The sequence below is a fragment of the Capra hircus genome, chromosome 13 (assembly GCF_001704415.2).
Source record: "Capra hircus breed San Clemente chromosome 13, ASM170441v1, whole genome shotgun sequence".
NCBI lineage: Eukaryota > Metazoa > Chordata > Mammalia > Artiodactyla > Bovidae > Capra > Capra hircus.
This window is the reverse complement of record NC_030820.1, coordinates 20,099,134-20,121,272: the sequence shown is the minus strand read 5'-3', so window position 1 is coordinate 20,121,272 and position 22,139 is coordinate 20,099,134. Positions and strand designations below refer to the sequence as shown.

Sequence of the window (22,139 nt, the reverse complement as noted above, 5' to 3'; positions counted from 1 at the left end):
TGTTTACAATAGCCAGGACATGGAAGCAACCTAGATGTCCATCAGCAGATGAATGGATAAGAAAGCTGTAGTACATATACTCAGCCATTAAAAAGAATACATTTGAATCAGTTCTAATGAGGTGGATGAAACTGGAGCTGATTGTATATACAGAGAGAAGTAAGCCAGAAAGAAAAACACCAATACAGTATACTAATGCATATATATGGAATTTAGAAAGAGGGTAATGATAACCCTGTATGCAAGACAGCAAAAGAGATACAGATGTATAGAACAGTCTTTTGGACTCTGTGGGAGAGGGAGAGGGAGAGGGAGAGGGTGGGATGATGTGGGAGAATGGCATTGAAACATGTATAATATCATATAAGAAACAAATCACCAGTCTAGGTTCGATGCAGGGTACAGGATGCTTGGGGCTGGTGCACTGGGATGACCTGGAGGGATGGTGTTGGGTGGGGGGGAGGTGGGATGGGGGTTTGGGATTGGGAACACGTGTATACCCATGGCAGATTCATGTATTGGCAAAACCAATACAATATGGTAAAGTTAAAAAATAATAATAAATAAAATAAATAAATAAGTGAAAAATAATAAATAAAATAAAATATCATAAGTAGTCTCTAAAAACCTCTCAAATGTCATAAAAATTTCAAAGTTTTCAAATATAAATAAAATTTCCATAGACAGTAACTCACAGAGAAGCTGGGAAGAGAAAAGGCCTTTGTAGATATTCAGTGTAAATAAACACTTCAGGTACATCACAGAATTCCCCAATAGATCAAAGTATGAGGTTATGGGGATTGACATCTTCTTTTTTTTTTTTTTAACAATTTTTAGAATTTTTCTCCATCTTCATTCGTTACTCTTAACCATGCTGGAGACTGGTTCAGGGATCAATTAACATCTTTTACCTGAAACATTTCATTAACTGGATTCAGATGGAGTAGCCATCATAGTCAACAAGACAGTCCTAAATGCAGTACTTGGATGCAATCTCAAAAATGACAGAATGATCTCTGTTTGTTTCCTAGGCAAACCATTCAATATCACAGTAATGCAAGTCTATACCCCAACCAGTAATGCTGAAGAAGCTAAAATTGAATGGTTCTGTGAAGACCTACAAGATCTTCTAGAACTAACATCCAAAAAAGATGTCCTTTTCATTATAGGGGCCTGGAATGCAAAAGTAGGAAGTCAAGAAATACCTGGGGTAACCGTCAAATTTGGTCTTGGAGTACAGAATGAAGCAGGGCAAAGGCTAATAGAGTTTTTCCAGGAGAACACACTAGGCATAGCAAACACTCTCTTCCAACAACACAAGAGAAGACTGCATATGGACATCATCAGATGGTCAACACCGAAATCAGACTGATTATATTCTTTGCAGCCAAAGATGGAGAAGCTCTATACAGTCAGCAAAACAAGATTAGGAGCTGATTGTGGCTCAGATCATGAACTCCTTATTGCCAAATTCAGACTTAAATTGGAGTAAGTAGGGAAAACCACTATCCCATTCATAATCCCATTCATATCCCATTCATTATCAAATCCCTTCCGATTACACAGGGGAAGTAAGAAATAGATTCAAGAGACTAGATATGATAGACAGAGTGCCTGAAGAACTACGGAGAGGTTTGTGACATTGTACGGGAGACAGGGATCCAGATGATCCCCAAGAAAAATAAAGGCAAAATGGTTGTCTGAGGAGGCCTTACAAATAGCTGTGAAAAGAAGAGAAGTGAAAAGCAAAGGGAAAAAGGAAAGATGTACTCATTTGAATGCAGAGTTCCAAAGAATAGCAGGAGAGTTAAGAAAGCATTCCTCAGTGATCAATGCAAAGAAATAGAGGAAAACAATAGAATGGGAAAGACTAAAGATCTCTTCAAGAAAATTAAGATACCAAGGGAGCTTTTCAAACAAAGATGGGCACAATAAAGGACAGAAATGGTATGGACCTAACAGAAGCAGAAGATATTAAGAAAAGGTGGCAAGAATACACAGAACTATACAAAAAAGACCTTCATGATCCAGATAACCACGATGGTGTGATTGCTCACCTAGAGCCAGACATCCTGGAATGTGACGTCAAGTGGGCCTCTTAAGAAGCATCACTACAAACAAAACTAGTGGAGGTGATGGAATCCCAGTTGAGCTATTTCAAATCCTAAAAGATGATGCTGTGAAAGTGCTGCACTCAATATGCCAGCAAATTTGGAAAACTCAGCAGTGGCCACAGGACTGGAAAAGGTCAGTTTTCATTCCAATCCCAAAGAAAGGCAATGCCAAAGAATGTTCAAACTGCCACACAATTGCACTCATCTCACACGCTAGCAAAGTAAGGCTTAAAATTCTCCAAGCCAGGCTTCAGCAGTACGTGAACTGTGAACTTCCAGATGTTCAAACTGAATTTAGAAGAGCCAGAGGAACCAGAGATCAAATTGCCAACATCTATTGCATCATTGAAAAAGGAAGAGAGTTCCAAAAAAACATCTATTTCTGCTTTATTGACTATGCCAAAGCCTTTGAATGTGTGGATCACAATCAACTTTGGAAAATTCTGAAAGAGATGGAAATACCAGACCATCTGACCTGCCTCTTGAAAAATCTGTATGAAGGTCATGAAGCAATAGTGAGAACTGGACCTGGAACAACAGACTGGTTCCAAATAGGGAAAGAGTACACCAAGGCAGTATATTGTCACCTGCTTATTTAACTTCTATGCAGAATACATCATGAGAAACTGGATGAAGCACAGGCTGGAATCAAGATTGCTGGGAGAAATATCAATAACCTCAGATATGCAAATGATACCACCCTTATGGCAGAAAATAAAGAAGAACTAAAGAGTCTCTTGATGAAAGTGAAAGAGTAGAGTGGAAAAGTTGGCTTAAAGCTCAACATTCAGAAAACTAAGATCATGGCTCTTGTCCCATCACTTCATGGCAAATAAATGGGGAAACAGTGGAAGCAGTGGCTGACATTTATTGGTGGGGCTCTAAAATCACTACAGATGGTGACTGCAGCCATGAAATTAAAAGATACTTGCTCCCCAGAAGGAAAGTTATGAACAACCTAGACAGCATAGTAAAAAGCAGAGACATTATTTTGCCAACAAAGGTCCATATAGTCAAAGCTATGGTTCTTCCAATAGTCATGTATGTATGTATGTGAGAGTTGGACTATAAAGAAAGCTGAGTGCTGAAGAGTTAATGCTTTTGAACTGTGGTGTTGGAGAAGACTCTTGAGAGTTCCTTGGACTGCAAGGAGTTCTAACCAGACCATCCTAAAGGAAATCAGTCCTGAATATTCATTGGAAGGACTGAGGCTGGAGCTGAAACTCCAATACTTTGGCCACCTGATGGAAAGAACTGACTCTTCTGAAAAGACCCTGATGTTGGGAAAGATTGAAGGTGGGAGGAGTAGGGGATGACAGAGGATGAGATGGTTGGATGGCATTATCACTCAATGGACATGAGTTTGAGTAAACTCCGGAAGTTGGTGATGAACAGGAAGGCCTGGCTTGCTGCAGTCTATGGGGTCGCAAAGAGTCAAACACAACTGAGCAACTAAACTGAACTGAACCTTAAACATTTTAAAGAATTGCATTCATCCGTATTCTTTTCCTCCCCTTGGCAGAAGGTTTTATATCATAAAATGTAAAGGCTTCTTTTACACAAGCACGAAACAGCCTAATCATTTTTGAATTCAGTAAAAAGTTCAAGATGGTAACAATGAAATACTGTTTCCAGGGCAGATTATGACAAGATAAAGTAAACTACAATGCACGTTTGGAGTAAATAAAATAAAATAAAAAGTTACTTGGAAGATGATTTCTTGAATTCTGGTCCAAGAAATTATCTTCAAAAGTTTATAATCAGATTTCAGTTTGGCCATAGTCGACAATGCTGTTTTGAAGATAATTTCAGAACAGGCCCTAGAGCAGTTCTAAATGACAAACCTGATAACACAAAGTGAAATCTTGCCAAGACCAAGAATCCTGATTTTCTTTTCAGACTCCAAAATTCTGGGAAGGCCTTGAATACCCTAGAATAATAACTATCTTCAATCACCTTTTATTTTATAAAGGAACATTTTCCCTAAAAATTTCAGTGTAAAAGTTTGGATATGCACCAAAATCGTTAATCTGACATATTTAAGAAGGAAGAAGGCATTGTGTCCCTAATCTACTGTGAGTTGATATGTTCCATAAGCAATTCTGGAAGGAGGCTGCACTCAGAGCATAAATTGGTATAGATCACTTTGCTCTCACAGATATCACCATGATATTTTCTGCTGAATGAGAAAAAGTTTAAAGGCATAAATCAAGATAAAGCAATATCTGACAAAGAATTACAAAGAGGTACCATACCTTTTTCTTAGTGAGTGCTATGACACACTGATTTTCTACTGAAGACAAAAGCCAAAATCACGTGTCATCAATAAAAACAAGCAAAACAATTTGGTTCAATACGTTATATTGTTAAACACACACACACACACACACACACACACACACACATTTGCAGAGAAAAGTCAAATCTGAAATGTTACACATGATTAAAATGAGTCTGGATCAGCAGAGAAAAAACACATTTGAAAGACATTTCACAGAGTTTATTCCTAGAGGGTGAACAATACCTCAGATGGGAATAAACTATTGCTTTTGTTTGTCCAGATAAATACACAGACACTCTCTGAATAAGAAGGTTCATATTCAGTATGCTACCTACAGTTTTGCTTTTAGCAAAATAATTCTGCCCTAATAATCTAATGCACTTTTCTTCATACTGCAGTTTCACAAAAGTGTAGTTAAAAACTTTGTCAAGAGGCCAGCAAGGCAGCTGGCAGCATAGCCAGCACTTCTGCACAAATTCCAGAATGGTAAATAAATCCCACCACTGAGATTTCAACCCCACTCAGAGCCCTTCAGCTGTATAGCCTTGCTGTGGCAAAATCCGCCAAACCAGACATGGCGACCCCCTACACTACGTCTACATTTTCTGCCTCCATCCTACTCCTCTAACCAGAAGGGAGGATAAAAGTATTTGCAAGTATGATTAGAAAGGAATTGAATGGCTCATATATGCAACAGCAGGGAGAAAAAGAAACAAACAAACCAAAGCATAGTTACACGAAGTTTCAAATAGGGCATAGACTAAAAGGGGATAAGACAAACTAGATGTTACAGAAAAGATCACAGAGAAAAATCTGAACAAACGTTTTGGCAACCCAGTAAAACATTCAAACTTGCCATTTTTCTTATTGCTACAGTCCATGGGGTTGCAAAGAGTCACACTTGACTGAGTAACTAACACTTTCACTTTATAACATGTATTAATTTCTATCATTTTTTAATACTTAATGATCCATAATATATAACACATATATTACAAATATATAAATATATTTCCAAAGTTTAATGACTCATTAATATTCTACTGTAATTTTAGAGGATCAAAAATATTAGATGTCATTTAGTATTATAGAAGTCATAAGTAGTGTGTTAGTCACTCAGTCGTATTCGACTCTTGGCAACGCCATGGACGGTAACTGCCAGGATCCTCTGTCCATGGGATTCTCCAGGCAAGAATACTGGAGTGGGTTGCCATTCCCTTCTCCAGGAGATCTTCCCAAGCCAGGGAAGATCTGGGTCTCCTGCATTGCAGGCAGATTCTTTACCATCTGAGCTACAGGGAAGCTCTATCATAACAAGTAAAGCAGAATTTAAATAATGGATTTATTAAGGAATGAGACATCCTTTCTGGCCCTTGCATTCTTGTAATATTCTCTACCTAACCTTTTCTTCTCCCTTTCTTACTCACACGTTCTTCCCACTGGAAACCAAGCTCATCACTTTGGATCAGGTTGTGAGCAAGAGTTGACATACTAAGCTGTGCTTATATTTGAGTTCAGCAGAAGAAGACAGCCTATGAGAAACTTAAGATTGTAAAATAAGATTCAGTATGCTGTTCTGCTGCTGCCAGTAAGCAACAAATCTATGAGCGCTACTTACACAGGCTTCAAGCCAGCAGATTCCACCCCAAACCTTTCAATGTAAATTCTAACAACTCCACTAGAAGCTTGGAAGAAAAATGTTACATGAGACTGCATAAATAATTTATACTTGTAGCATTTCTGTTTACAATTTCATGAAAAGTGGAATCAACTTAACATTATTAAATATGGTCCTCTTTTATTTACAATATAACTTACGAAACATTTTTCCTAGAAGTACTGAAAAATGATGTACTGTTTAGTATTTAAAGCTATATCCCACAAATGAAAAAAATAAATCATGATTATGAATAAGATTTTTCAATCTTTTCACAAAATCCACCAGTGGAAAATTCTCTTTATTACTGAGGAATGTTACCAGAACACTATAGAATTCTTTCAGATTTAGTCAGACAGTTCTGTGGTATTTATATTTTACAATTTCTTAATATTTTAATGATGTGATACCACCTGGAGAATTTTTTCTTTGAAAGTCCATGTCCTCTCCTTGGGCCAACTTCATATATAAATATATACTTCAGAAAACAAGGCCACGTTAGGAATAAGTGAGCAGAAGCTTGTAAGTCCTGGTTCCTGTGGTGCCAAAGAATTAATAAGTTTCTTTAAACTAGATTTTTACAATACTTATCAGTGAACACTGCTGATATTGAATCCCTGCCAAGAAGAATGGAAAAAAACTGCTCTATCCATATCGTGGAATACTATTTAACAATAGAAGGAAGTGAAGTACTGATATATTTGGTAATAAAATGAATCTCAAAATAATTATACAGAATGAAATATGTCAGAAAAAAGTACATGCCATACAATTTGACTTATATAACATTTTGAGTGGTGTAAGTTAATATACACTGAAAGTTCAGTGGTTGTCCAGGGATGGAAGTGAGGGCCAGAAGGAGATATTACAAAGGGATATCAGGAACTTCCCTGGTGGCACAGTGGATAAGACTTCACCTGCCAATGCAGGAGACATGGGTTTGATCCCTGGTCTGGGAAGACCGCACATGCTGTGAAGCAGCCAAGCCTGTGTGCTGCAACTACTAAGCCTGCACAGTTGGGCCCTCGAGCTGCAACCACTGAAGCCCTTATGCCCTCGAGCCCACAAGCTGCACCCACTGAAGGCCATGCACTCTGGAGCATGTGGTCTGCAATAGGGGAAGCGATGACAATGAAAAGCTCACGCACTGCGCCCAAGAGCAGCCCCGGCTCACTACCAGAGAAAGCCTGGGCAAAGCAATGAAGACCCAGTGCAGTCAAAAATCAATTAATTTTAAAAAGGGATATTAAGAAACTTTCAGGAATGAAGCACATTGATATTTGAATTAGCTTGACCGTACATTCACAATGTACTGTTATCAAACAAATCTCAGAAATCTCATAATAAAAATTAGGTAGAAGGTTGACCTGAAGTTTTCTATGCAGTGACTTGCTGAGCTTTTACTGACCATACCACACACAAAAGCAGTAGATGATAATTTAAACTGACATTAAGAAGACAAATTGTTCCTATACCTGCATGCACAATCTGGTTCTATCCTATGTATTCCATTTTAAATGAATGATCCTGAAAAACTTAAAAATTTTTCTATTAACCAAATATTTAGTGAGTACCTATTAATTCCTGGGCATGATACTAGGTAATTTCACTACAATATTACACTTAATGAAAATGCTGGTTGTTGCCACCTTTGCTCAGTAGAACAGAAACTATGTATATCCACCATTCAATGAACAAACATCCTATTGCTTAAAATGGTCTCAGTCCTTATTATCTTAAATCATTAATCTACACAGCATGCAGAATCTCTGATTTCATCTTTTCATGCCTAAAATTCATTTAAAAAAAAAAAAAGAACCCTTGGATAAAATCAAATAGAGTACTCTGTGTAATCCAGGTTGGGTTTCAAACCTCAATATTGATGCTTTAGATTCATAACCAAAGGAATTTTGGTTAGTTCAATGGTCATCTGACTCTGAAACTACTCCCTTACAAGGCTGATTTTCTCCTGAAAACCAATTCTTTTTATTTTATTTTTTATTTTGTACTGGGTTATAACTGATTAACACTGTTGGGATAGTTTCAGGTGGACAGTAAAGGGACTCCACTCTCCCCGAAACTCCTCTCCCATCCAGACAGTCATGTAACACTGAGCAGAGTTCCATGTGCTATACATTAGATCCTTGCTAGTTATCCACTTAAAATACAGCAGTGTATACCCAAACTTCCTAACAATCCCTTCTCCCCATCCATCCCCTTCCAGAAACCATAAGCTCAATTCCATAACTGAAGAGCAATTCTTCAGTAAACATCACAAGGAAAGTTTATCCATTTAAATACTGCTGCTGCTAAACCGCTTCAGTCGTGTCCGACTCTGCGACCCCATAGACGGCAGCCTACCAGGCTCCCCCACCCCTGGGATTCTCCAGGCAAGAACACTGGAGTGGGTTGCCATTTCTTTCTCTAGTTAAGCCCAAATTACAACTGACCTGATTAGACATTAAGAATTAACTTGAAGTGGATGAGCAATTATCAATTAAAAATCAAAAAACCCTCTTCAATTTCATTCCACATGATTATATGGATCTTACTACTGGGCTGGACAGCAAGATATCACTCTGCACCTTGCAGGCTAGGTTTCATGATGTCAGCTTATGTCTATCAGGACAAAACACCAACCCCGATATATTCTCTACTGAGCCATATTCAATGTATATCTATAACGGTTAGAAGCTCAGGTGGCCTGCAGCTAAGTTCTGGGCTGTAAAACTCTTTACTAGAGACATTTAGATAAAGATAGTGCTTTCAATTGGGGTAACTGAGAAGTTTAGAATATGCAAAAAAAAAAAAAAAGGTTTAGCCAGTATAGGTAAGAAGTTTCTTCCAATATATTATATGCATGTCTACTCAACCAGAGGGAAAAAACAAATATTCAACACTCCTACATACAACAGGCTATATGATGCATCAGAAAGAGAACGAGGGTTTCCCTGATGGCTCAGTGGCAATAAATTTGCCTGCGAATGCAGGAGACACAGGTTCAATCCCTGATCAGGGAAGATCCTACATGCCATGAAGCAGCTAAGCCTGTGTACCACAATGATTGATCCTGTGCTCTCTAGCCTGGGAGCCACAACTACCGAGCCCATGTGCTACAGCTACAGAAGCCCACATGCTCTGGAGCCCATGCGCTGCAACAAGAGAAGCCGGGGCAATGAGAAGCCTGCAGACCTTAGCTAGAGAGTAACTCCCACTCACTGCAATTAGAAAAAAGCCTGTGCAGCAATGAAGATCCAGCAGGGCCAAAAATAAATAAAACTCTTTTATTAAGCAGAGTAAAAATAATGCATTATGAGACAACAACAACAACAAAGAAACAGAATGAGCATGAATTAAATAGACATTGTGGGTTCTAGAACAAGTCCCTGTTTTTCTGCTCACCATCTATCTGGCCAGGAGCTCAGCTCGTAAAGAATCCTCCTGCAACACAGGAGACCCCGGCTTGATCCCTGGGATGGGAAGATCACCTGGAGAAGGGATAGGTTACCCACTCTACTGTTCTTGGGCTTCCCTGGTGGCACGGATGGTAAGGAATTGACCTGCAGTGCAGGAGACCTGGGTTTGATCCCTGTGTCAGGAAGATCCCCTGGAGGAGGGCATGGCAACCCATTCTAGTATTCCTACCTGGAGAATCCCCATGGACAGAGGAGCCTGATGGGCTACAATCCATGGGGTTGCAAAGAGTCAGACAGGACTGACCGACTAAGCATGGCACAAAAAACAACTTGAGTTTTTCCCTTCTATAAAACTGGCAAAAAGAATCTTTGACTTACCCACTTCAGGGAATTGCTGAATCAAACAAAGTATGCCAAAGCCCTTTACAAAACTGTAAAAGCACATAAGCATTTGAACTTGCTACTGAAACACTGACTTTTAGGAGAAGGTAGGAAAGATTTAAAGAATATTCCATTGAGAGGAAGGAAACCTAGATTCAAAGTCTGGTTCTGCCCCAGAATAGCTCTTCCAACAATGTGTGCTCTCTTCCTGGATTTTTGCTCCTTACTTGCAAAATCTGAGGGAATGAGAGATTCAAAATAACAAATTTAAGAGTCTGAACTTTTGGCAGAAGACTAGAGATTGAGCCAAACTCCTTTTCTTTCCCTCCAGGTTTTTCATTTCAGCACAACAATGACTTAGATTGCAAGAACATACAGCTGTGTTCAATGCCATGTGTCCACCTATAGAAATTTCAATCACATGTTACTGAAGGTAGTCAAGGAGGAAGGAAACCTAACGAGTTTGGGTACACCTTTAATTAAATGATAAATGTGAGTCAAGCTAACTGACCAAAAACTTCACTTTTAATTCAAGAACATAGAGATCTTTCATATTTCTTAAACGTTCTGACACCACTTTGAATATACCTTGTGAAAGCCATTGTCCATACCTGAAAAGGCTGCCTGCTGAAAAGGCTGAGAGATTTCCGTATCCAAATGGAGCCTTGATTCCCAAATATATGCCACAGCAGCTGTCCTCTTGTGTTGTTCCAGACTCGCTGGTAGACGGCCAGCCTATAAATGTGCTTTCCGAACATGTGGTAGTGCAAGCGGAAGGTGCAGCCCTCCGCATCAGTGGCATTAAGGATTGGGCTGAGCAGAGCAGCTCGGTGCTGGAAAACCTGTGGTTCGGAAGATTCAATGTACAGATAGTGTCCTTGAGCTGTGCCCAAAGTGTTATCCTTCATCGGCCCTGTATTAAGCGTTGATGTTGGGCCCTGGTACCGAGTCCAGTCGAAATCATCTTCTGTATCTTGTTCCCAGTTACAAATTCCATTTTCAAAGTTACACTGAAGTTCGGGTACTGAAATGGGCATTAAATAAAATCAAAAGATCATTAAGGACCAAAATAACTATGAATGAGAATACTAGTTTCTACTTTGCTTCTGCCAAGGTACACCATTCTAATCTTTTTTATTTATTTTTTTAATTTTTTTTTAATCTTTAACATAATCTTGTATTTGGAAAAGCAGTTTTTAAAAAAAACACTTGAAAATACAAGGTAACAGTAACTTATGTAAGTTTTCACCTTACATTGCTTGGCCATTTTTACATATAAATTATTGCTTACTAGCTTTGATAAATACACAGCACAGTCATATGTACAGAAGCAGAAAGCATGAGATATGAGAAAGAAAATACTGTTAATGGCAATTCTGGTAACTCCACAAGTGTTTCATATTTACCAGCTCTTCTAATGGTGGTAAAGTAACATTAGAGCACACAGAGTTGGACACAACTGAAGTGACTTGGCAGCAGCAGCAGAGTAAACTTTTAAGAAAAGTAAATCATAGCTAATACACCAAGCAATAATATTTTATAGATGGAGGTGGAATCACTTTGGCCATTATTTTCCAAATGCTTTTTATACCCATCCCCTGCCCTGTAGCACTATCTCAACCTTACCCACAGCTGGCTCACAGCAACAAATTTCTGTCTCCATGGATTTCAACTTCAGCTGAGTGTTCCAATCACCAGTATACATTAGAAAAATTGAAGTTCAAATTCAGCTCCAGATATGTTGATTTAATTGGTCCAAATTGTGTACCCATCAACTGAGAGGATATTTTACTAGCTCCCTTGGTGGTTCTAACCTGCACTGCTGACAAGAATCATACTAGTTCTCAATCTTTTGGAATGCCCTGGGGTGAATGGTAAAGTTGTTTACTCCTTGGTAGAGTCCTGTACAAACACTATGTCAGGTATGGAAGGAAGCCCAATTTTTAATAAGCACCCAAGATGATTCTGAGGCAGGTGTTTTCCAGACTTCACTCTGAAATTGAATTCTTCTCTCTGGATCCATCCCACCTCAGTTCCAAATATCCCTCCTTTGTACCACAATGACCATATTTCAATGGTCGCTTATCATTTTTCTTCTCTATTCAAAATCCTTTCATATTTACTTATTTAATCTCAACTTAAATCTAAACTCTATCTTTCAAGCTTTACTATTCCCAAATTAAAATAACTTCCTGTTCATCCACAGCTGTCTTTCCCCTTGGCATGCACTAATTTGTCAGCATGCCCTAAACACCTCACCTCTCCCTCTTTCTCTATCGATGCCTCCTATGCTGTGTGTCTCATCAGTTGTTAGCTGTGTCCCCTCTGTGGTAATCTTTTCTGCTCACTGGGTTGTAGCTCCTTTGAGCTGATGCTTTAAAATCTTTTCTTTATCTATTTGTTTGGCTTTTCCAGGTCTTAGTTGTGGCATGCAAATGCTTAGTTGCAGCAGGTGGGACCTAGTTCCCTGACCAGGGATTGAACGCGAGCCCCCCGCATTGGGAGCATGGCGTCTTAGCCACTGGACCACCGAGGAAATCCCGGTGCTTTTAAACTTCTAACTCCCTTCAGTCAGTAGAAGAACTCAAAGCGCTTTTAAAGAATCGGTCAGTCCCTTATCCACTCAACACTCTACCTACATTTGTAGGATAACACTGGAATGTATTCATTTTTCAAGATGTGACAATTCTGTTGACACCAAGTACTTTTTTAGAATAAATGGGATAGAATATACATTTAACATTATTTGGGTAATGTTAATTTAGAATCAATGAAGATTCCACATTTTAACTTCATTTACATAAGTTAATATTTTTGAAAGACAAATGTCAGCTGTCCTCTATTCATCTTACTAACGGCACTTGGCGCCAAAGGTGAACAAATATTCTGAAATAATAAATAAAAGCATATGTGAGTAAATGCAGCCAGGCAAGAACAAATCATCTGTCTCGAAACCTAGAGAACAGGAGCTTAGACCTAATGAAGGGAACCAAGAGAGTAAATGTCAAATGGGAGATGAGCTTTCCTTTGATATTTCCTCACTTGTGACTAATCAAGCGCAGCTGTGATGTGAACTGGGCCCCGCAGGTCCTCAGCAAGTGTCAGTTTGGGGCTGTGCAGTAGAAGGGGGATGTCAAGCAACTGTGTTTTTGACATAAAACTGGCACTAAAGCCAACAGATTTTTTCACATTGCCTGTCTTCAGACTGACTGCATGCTCAATCTTTATTTCAAAAAGGAAGGCATATAGCCCCACCCTTAAATGAAAGACCACGTTCCACGCATACTTCAGGAAATACACCATTGATTTCTGGATGACTCATGCATTCTATGTTAATAAAGTACTAACTCTAGGGACTTCCCTGGTGATCCAGTGATTAAAACTCCACACTTCCACTGTAGGGGGCACGGGTTTGATCCCTGATCAGGGAACTAACATCCTGCATGCCACATCGCACAGCCAAAAAATAAAAAAAATAAAAGCTAAAAAATAAAAATAAAAAGTCTCCATTAAAAAAAAATTACTATGTCTATTTATATTCTTATGGCTGATTCACAGTGTTGTACAGCAGAAACCAGCACAACATTGTAAAGAAATTATCATCCAATTAAAAATATTTTTAAAAATTACTACTTCTAGATGGAAGGCTATGAGCGAAAGTGACAGTCACGGTGGTTTCCTCTCATTAATATTTAGTCAGAAGAAGTATTTTAGTATTACAGCCATACTTCCAAAATCTTATTCTACTCAGTTAATACTGTGAAGTTTGAAGAATAATTGGCTTATCTTTAGTAATAGACCAACATTTTTCAAGGAGTGGGGTTTGAAGTGAGTGAAAAAGATGAAAAGGCTTTTGAAATTTGCAAAAAATAAATCACTTTTAGGACAAGCAATGCTTCTTGTAACAGCCATTGGTCGAAGTCATCAATTTCATTTATATGCACTAAAGTTATTAGTTGTGTAACAAGCTGCATGGCAATTCTGACTTTAATGTGCTTGACTGTATTAAACACCACATATGTGCAAAATTCTCCACAATATTTATATGGAAATTTCTCAGTGTAATGTTTCCTATGATGTTCCAAGTATTTGATGGCTTTCCTTTGCTTTATGACAAGGCTTCCAATTTAATAGGCACATAGACTGAATTTTAAGGATCGTTGCTATTTCTGGACAAAGAAAAATGCAAACTTTTCTTGATAGATTTTGGTAATTAAAAAAGAAAAACCTCTCTTAGCTTGCGATTCATTTTCAGAAACAAATGCAGCCGGCACTACCAGGAACCAGGTTTAATAATTAAACTGCAAGAGGTCCACAATCATCAGATACCATCGACTTTTTGGTAATTTAATCAGAAATTCGGGACTTAACATCTCACTCTCTGCTCCCTGTATCTAAGACATCGTCTGATGTCCCTCCTAAAGGTCCCTCCCCCAAACTTTAGCCACTGCATCTCCACCACTGTCACTGGAGAGAGGCTGCCAACCCCTCTCCTGAGAACTACTGCTACAGACTCCTAATAAGTATGATCCAGTCTCCTCTAATCCACTCGTTACACTGTATCCAGTGTATCCAGTGACATTTCTAAATCTTAAATTTTAAAATCAATTTTATTATATTACCTTCCTTCTTAAAAACCTTCAAATGGGGAAAAACTTCCTTAAAATGGTCTACAAAGATCTGATAATCTGGCCTCCCCCTTCATCTCCATCTTTATGTTGCATGCTAGTTCTCCCTCAACGCTTTGCTCTAGCCATACTGGCTATCTTGCAGCTGCTGTGTGGTCATGCATCAGGGTTTTGCACATCTTCATTTACTTACTGTTTTTCAGATCTCAGTTAAGTCATCATCTCTAGAAAGTCCAAAGCCATAATTATATAAAGTCACAGCATCTGTGAAGTCCTGTCTTAGCTCCTGTCATTTTACATTTTTTTTTAAAATATGTGAATAATATCTATCTCCTCAATGAGACTGTAAGCCCCCAGGGGTCAGGGACTCTGTGTAATTGCGCTCATCACTGTATCTCTAGTATCTAGTTCATAAATCTACATAATAAATACTGATGGCTGACTAATCACACAAAACATTCATTCAACTTTGGAACAATACTTAGGGCCTTTGTCTTGATGGACTAGGAAAACAATGAACTGATCAAGCTCACCACCATCAAAATGTATACCCATGGCTGATTCATGTCAGTGTATGGCAGAAACCAACACAATATCATGGAGCTTCCCCCTAGTGGCTCAGTCGGTAAATAATCTGCTTGAAATGAAGGATACACAGGTTTGATCCCAGTCGGGAGGATCCCCTGGAAAAGGAAATGGCAACCCACTCCAGTATTCTTGCCTGGAAAATCCCATGGACAGAGGAGCATGTCAGGCTACAATCCATGGGCCCACAAAAAGTCAGACATGACTTAGCAAATAAACCACCACCACCAGCACAATTTTTTAAAGCAATTATCTTTCAATTAAAGTAAATAAATATTTTAAAAATTAGTAAGAGGGACCAGAAAGAAAGATACTTACCACAATTGACCTCATCAGTATAATCACCACAATCATCCACCAGATCACATAATTGAAGTTTTTTTACACAAGTCCTAGTGTGCAGGCACCAGAAATGATCTGGCCCTTCACAGCTCTTCGAGGGGGGTGGAAGAAGACAGTTTTCAAATCTGATATCATCAATCGCTGAGACACCAACATAAATGCCAAGACTGACTTTATGTATCAACAAATGGAAGGGCCGAGTAAGACGTCCAAGCTGAACAACTACCCGTGACCACTGGTCACCCTGGTTATACAATACTCTCCAGAGTACCGTGGACTCCCTGGAGTTTTCCATGTGTAGCTGTAACTCAGCTGCCCCCACTGATAGGCCATAGTTATAAAACCTGAAAGAGAACAAACACAAGAAATGGAAATGATTTCTGGAAAAGACTAATTGTGTGACTTTTACTCAGTCAACAGCCAATCAAAAATGAGTTATCACAATAGATGCCTTTATTTAATATTGTGGCCACCCATTTGAAAGAGCTTATCTGCTCAGGTGCATCCTCTGACTCTCAGGACCCTGAGATCCTTTCTCAAGGAGTTCAGTCCAAAACCCAGGAAGCAGAGTTAATTATAATCCACTGTTGGAGGAAGAGCCCTTTTTATTTTAAGAAAGAACATTATACATACTGATAATGTGCTCCTAAGTAAAATGCTAAATGTATGGATCTAATACAATAGCTATTTTTAAAATAAAGCCAAATTATAGGAAAAATTACAGCATCAAGTATATGCAGGACTATGCTTACAACTACCAGGCTGCTAGAGTAATTGACCATTGTTTTCAATATTTACCAGAAGGAAAGAGTGCATCCAGGTCCTGTCTGGCTGAAAGTTGGGCTCTGGAGTTTAGCAATTTGTGATAAGCTGTTGCTTTTCTTCAGAATGAACATAAAGTGCCCTATTAGAAAATAAGAAGAAATCATAACCTACTAAATTCTAAAATGAGACATCTGTCTGTAACCCCTACACTGAAGACTATACAACAATTAAAAATCAATAATAGTTGTAAGAATTGAATCGCCAGTCTATGTCTGATGCAGGATACAGCATGCTTGGAGCTGGTGCATGGGGATGACCCAGAGAGATGTTATGGGGAGGGAGGTGGGAGGGGGGTTCATGTTTGGGAATGCATGTAAGAATTAAAGATTTTAAAATTAAAAAAAAAAATTCAATAATAGTGATTGTTAGCAAATTTGCCTTTATGAGCACTCAACTATTATCTAGAGCTGGGCCAAAATGATGCCAAAACAACCGGCAGTTTCCATTAATTCAGCCAAAAATATATCTATACTCCATCCCCAAAAAACCCATAAAGGAGAATTTCTTTTTTGACAACATAAGTACAATAGATAACATTCAACTGTTCTGTTATTGTTTAGTTGCTTGGTTGTGTCCAACTCTTTGTTGACCCCCTGGACTGTAGCCCACCAGGCTCCTCTGTCCATGGGATTTCCCAGACAAGAATGTGGGAGTGGGTTGCCATTTCCTACTCCACACTGTCCTATGTTGTAGTATCATAGAACTTGACTGCTTCTCTTTTTCTTCTCAGACTTGGGCAAAAGTAAATTGAAGTACAGATCTCCCTTGACTTAAGATGAAGTTATGTCTCATAAACCCATCATAAGTTAAAAATATCAAAGTCATAGCACAGAAGAACTCTACTCAATACTCTGTAATGGCCTATATGGGGAAAGAAACTAAAGAAAGAGTGGATATAGACATATGCACTCTGCTCTGTTTAAAATGGATAACAGGGACCTGCTGTATATAGCACAGGGAACTCTGCTCAGTGTCAGGTGGCAGCCTGGATGGGAGAGGTGTTTGGGGGAAGAATGGATACATGTAGATGTACGGCTGAGTCCTTTTGCTGTCCACCTGAAACTATCACAACACTATTAATTGGCCATACTCTAATGTAAACTGAAGTTTTTTTAAAAAAATGTGTATTTTAAAATATATACATCAGATATATGTATAACTGATTCATTTTGCTGTATACCTGTAACTAACACAACACTGTAAATCAACCCTATGTAAATAAAAAGTTTTTTTTTAAAGAAAATGTTGAAGTTCAAAAGGCATTTGATACACCTGACCTACTGAACATCACAGTTTGACCTTGCCTCCCTCAACCTTGCTTAGACCACTTACATTAGCCCACAGTTAGACAAAATCATCTAACACAAAGCCTATTTCATACTACAGTGTTGAATATTTCATGTGATTTATTGAATGCTCTACTGGAAGTGAAAACCAGAACAGCTGTAACTGTTCGATTGTCCATCATGATGATCACGTGGCTGCCTGGGAGCCGCATCTCTGCCTCTTCCCAGCATCAGAAGAGAGCATCACAGGTGTATCGTTATCCCAGAAATGGTCAGAATTCAAAATGTGATGCATACTTTCTATTGAATGTGATCTCTTTCACACCATCATTAAGCTGACAAATCATTAGGTCAAACCATCATTAGCTGGGGAAAGTGGGTAGGTTTGGAGAACCTCTACAGGCATCTTACCTTGAGATGTGTTGTGAGTGTGATCCCGAGGTGGAGCCTGATCCTCAAATTCAGCAGAGAGGTTACTTCTAGAGCTCCAGGTCCACTCAAAATCATCACCATGGACTGCTTCAAACCAACCACAGCTATCTGTTTCAAAGTCACATTCGGTAACTGAAAAACAAAAACGCAGCTTTTCAGTAGACTCTTGAAGGTGATCACGTGTTTAAAGGGTAGCCAGAGTTCAATGGGAATCACCTTGTCACATTTCCCTAAGTAAAGTTTTATTTGAGGAAGAAAAGGATGCTATCTGATCCCCTCAAAAAAAAAAAAAAAAACGGAAAATTGATAGGTAGAATCAACAACTTAAGAATGTTTTCCAAATATTTTTCTAACAAATAGCACTGGGACTTCCCTGGCAGTCCAGTGGTTAAGATGTCACTTTACAATGCAAGGGGGTGCAGGTTCGATCCCTGGTCAGGGAGTAAGATCCCACATGCCTTGCGTTGAAGAAAACCAAAACATAAAAATAGAAGCAATATGGTAACAAATTCAATAAAGACTTTAAAAAACTATCCTCATTAAAAAAAAAAAAAGAAGAAGAAGAAGAAAGAAACCTTAAAAAAAAAAAAAAAGAAAGAAACAGCATCCTTTGGCCACATTGCTTATAGAACTGCAAAGGTCTAATTTATCCTGATACTTATGCTAGTTTCTCTGTTATCACATTATCTGGAAGGTTTCATTGTTCCTACAGACTACTTTAAACCAAACCATGAAAAACTACTTCTAAAAAATTTAATATTTGAAAAATCCATGATTTTTAACATTAATGTTCACTTCTGATATTTGTAGAGTTACTATTTCCCAAAGCATCAAATGTATCACCTAATAGGCACAAGGCAAAATAATATGACCTACTTTTCAAGTAAAAAGGAAGAGAAACAGTTAATTTCCATAAAGGCATTCTGGAGGAGGAAGAGAAGAAAAAAGTAAAAGGGAAAGAAGGGGAAGTTTTAATAACAGTAGTGTGGAATTAAAACTAATACGTAGTGAATATCTAAGGGAACAGACCCTATACAGTAGCCTTTACATAAATCTAAGTTTCACAATAGTTATGTGGAGAAGGTATTATTATTGTTGTTTTACAGAGGAAGAAAGGAAGGTTTAGGAAAGCTTTTAACTTAACCAAAGTCACATAGGTAGAAAGTCGTAGAGATTGATTGAAATCAAATATTCTGGCTTCTACTTTAATACTATTTCTGCAACTGTTGACAGTAACTTTTAATTGTCATTAGATTGGAAAAGGATAAACCAAAAAGGTATGATCTGAATTTGCTTAATGAGGATATCTAGGTGTTACTACAGACTCCAGTGAAAAATAAGATTTGCCCCATTGATGATTATTACATTGGGATCCTTGGTGCTGGATATTTTTATCCAAGGACACAGTAATAAACTGCACAGATCTTCCTTTAAAAAAACAATTTAGAAAGTAATCAGTATATTTAAGAGATAAAAGTATAAAGTAAATCACTCAATGAAATTATAAAATTTTACATGGTAAAGGAAATTTTATCTAACAATAAGTTATGTTTAATTTTGAAAATGCTCCTTCCACATGGGAGGTGGTGACTAGTAACATAATAAAAATTTTTTATTTTTTTAAGATTCTAGATTTCAAAAATATGTTTTCTATCAGGTCTTCTGGCCCAAAATATGGCCAATAGAATACTTTCAAATGTTATCAAAAGTCAATGAGAAGGCATGAATACATTTAAAAATAAATATTTTGAAAATGTTGCATCAACTTTAATAAGCAAGCAATAATTATATTTCAACAGGGACAAATAGAAATCATCAAAATGGAGAGACAATTGCTACACTTAGAATAAAGATTTTCAAGTAAAGTCTAGAAAGCAAAATTAAGTGCTATTCAAAAGTGACAAACAATAGTGATAAATATGACAAACTAAGGACAAATGCTAAGAAAATTTAACTCTTTGTATTTTCAAAAGCCATCTCTACCAAATAACCCATAAATGTGCATAGATTCCAATATGTAGATGCTATTTCAATCCCAAAGAAAGCAAATACTTTTGATTCCTATTTCAGACAATCCCAAAAATAGGATCCAGGAGTTTTGTTATGCACATATAGAAAAAAAATAAGTTATTGCTACTGTATAATATCTATCCCACATAGATCTCTGAAAATGGAACTTTGTCATCTACTATCATGGGATATATTGCCATGGAAATAAATGAATATTCAAACAGTAGTAAAATTTAAGAAACTACTGCAGCAATTCTGTAGTTCTCAGATAAAAATCTTTGAAGAGACTTAGGAGGCAATTATGCTGTTAAAATTCAAATATGCCTTGTTAGTATACTTTGTTTCTGTATATTTAGATTTCTACACACATTTACAAACTCAATTTGACTGATCAGAGACATAATCAGATGAAATCTTCTCAAATTAAATAGGACTTCCCTGGTGGCTCAGACGGTAAAGCGTCTGTCTACAATGCAGGAGACCCAGGTTCGATCCCTGGGTTGGGAAGATCCCCTGGAGAAGGAAATGGCAATCCACTCCAGTACTATTGCCTGGAAAATCCCATGGACAGAGGAGCCTGGTAGGCTACAGTCCATGGGGTCGCAAAGAGTCGGACACGACTGAGCAACTTCACTTCAAATTAAATACACACCTTGTCAATGGTAAACAAATGGCCTAGTCTGGAGGGGGAATGTGGATAATGGGGGAGGCAATGGATATGGACTTCCAACCTACAGAACTAAGAGATAGTAAATAAAAGTTGCCTTAAGAAACTAAGTTTGTGGTAGTTAGTTAACTAATAATAGAAAACTCATGTATTGAGTAGAGACTGATGGCTGATTTCTCCCAACACTCTGGAGATAACTTTCCATTTTCTTCTGGTTTCCACTGTTTCCATTACAAAAGTCTAATAGTCAGTCTTTGACAGTGATTTATACTTTTTTCTAGCTGTTTTAAAAATGTTTCACTTTGTTATAGATTTTTAGCAATTTCACTATGATGTCCCCACATGGTTTTCATTTTTATTGTTTTCATGGCCATAGGGCTTCTTGAAATATGGTTTTGTATCCTTTTCAATTTGAAAGCTCTTAGCTAAACTCTCTATGAACACTGTCTTTTTTTTTTTTCTTTTTCTGGGACTCCAAATATATAACACTAGAAATTCTCACTGCTCTCACATGCTTTTTTTCTTTTTCTGTAGTTTCAATCATTTTATTATATTTTACTTCACCTTTTCTCCAGATCTAAAGTCTAATTCCCTTATCTCATTAGCTGTGTATAGTATGCTGATAAACCATTGATGAGTTCTCAATTTTGATTATTCTATTGTTGGAATTTAGAAATTTCATTTAGTTCTTTTTTATGTCTTCTAATTATCTGCTCAAATTCTCAGCTTTTTTTTTTTTTTAAACTTTGAGCATAGTCTCAATTCAATGTCTGATAACTGTTTTATCTGGAGGGATTTTTGTTTGGTTTCAGTTTTAATTGAGCTTTTTCTTTCCTGTGGCCTCACCTCATTGGTGTCTAAGTGCTTGACACTATATATAATAAAAGGTAAAATAATTTGGGACCTAAGATATTATCTTTCTCAGTAAGATTTATGTTTGTTTCTGTGGGCATGAAGAGTAAATGATATTCGAGGATTACACAAAACTAACTTCAGAGATTGAGCGTATTTGGAACTGGGTTTGAGACTCTGAGGAACCACACCTTGCAATTCACACAGATCTCTTAGATACAGATTTTAGGCACTGCAAACAAAACTGCAGAGTTTACCACCCCATATTTAGTATACTAAGCCTAGACTCCAACATGTTCCCTTGCCTAACAAGACTTCCAAATTTCTATACTAATTCTCAACTACCAGTTCCATGTTGGCATATGAAGTGGTACTAAACACCAGGTTCAGTTATCAGGGCTTTCTTCTCACTGGTCACTTAATTTGTCCCTTTTTACATCTTCAATGGACTCAAGTGATTTATAAACATCTTTTTGATTATATTTCTAGTTGCTCTCAGAGGGTGTCCCAAAAAAATCTTCCATAACTAGAAGTTCTAGAATTTTTTATTTCCATTTTTTTCATTATTTATTTATTTTTATTTTACTTTACAATACTGTATTGGTTTTGCCATACATTGACATGAATCTGCCACGGGTGTACACAAGTTCCCAATTCTGAATC

At 37.7% G+C, this 22,139-nt stretch overlaps 1 protein-coding gene and 1 non-coding gene across 2 annotated transcripts in view; one reads left to right on the top strand and one right to left on the bottom strand.

Moving 5' to 3' along the window:
• MALRD1 (MAM and LDL receptor class A domain containing 1) overlaps positions 1 to 22,139 on the bottom strand; it is a 597,692-nt gene that overhangs the window by 460,101 nt on the left and 115,452 nt on the right. Inside the window, exons 15-18 of the mRNA XM_005687912.3 lie at positions 17,927 to 18,079; positions 16,203 to 16,308; positions 15,381 to 15,748; positions 10,461 to 10,873 (exon numbers count right to left, since the gene is read on the bottom strand). Coding sequence (XP_005687969.3) covers positions 10,461 to 10,873; positions 15,381 to 15,748; positions 16,203 to 16,308; positions 17,927 to 18,079 — 1,040 coding nt within the window. The remainder of the gene's footprint in view (positions 1 to 10,460; positions 10,874 to 15,380; positions 15,749 to 16,202; positions 16,309 to 17,926; positions 18,080 to 22,139) is intronic.
• TRNAC-ACA lies at positions 20,393 to 20,464 on the top strand. Its single transcript has one exon. It is a non-coding gene; the product is annotated as a tRNA-Cys (tRNA).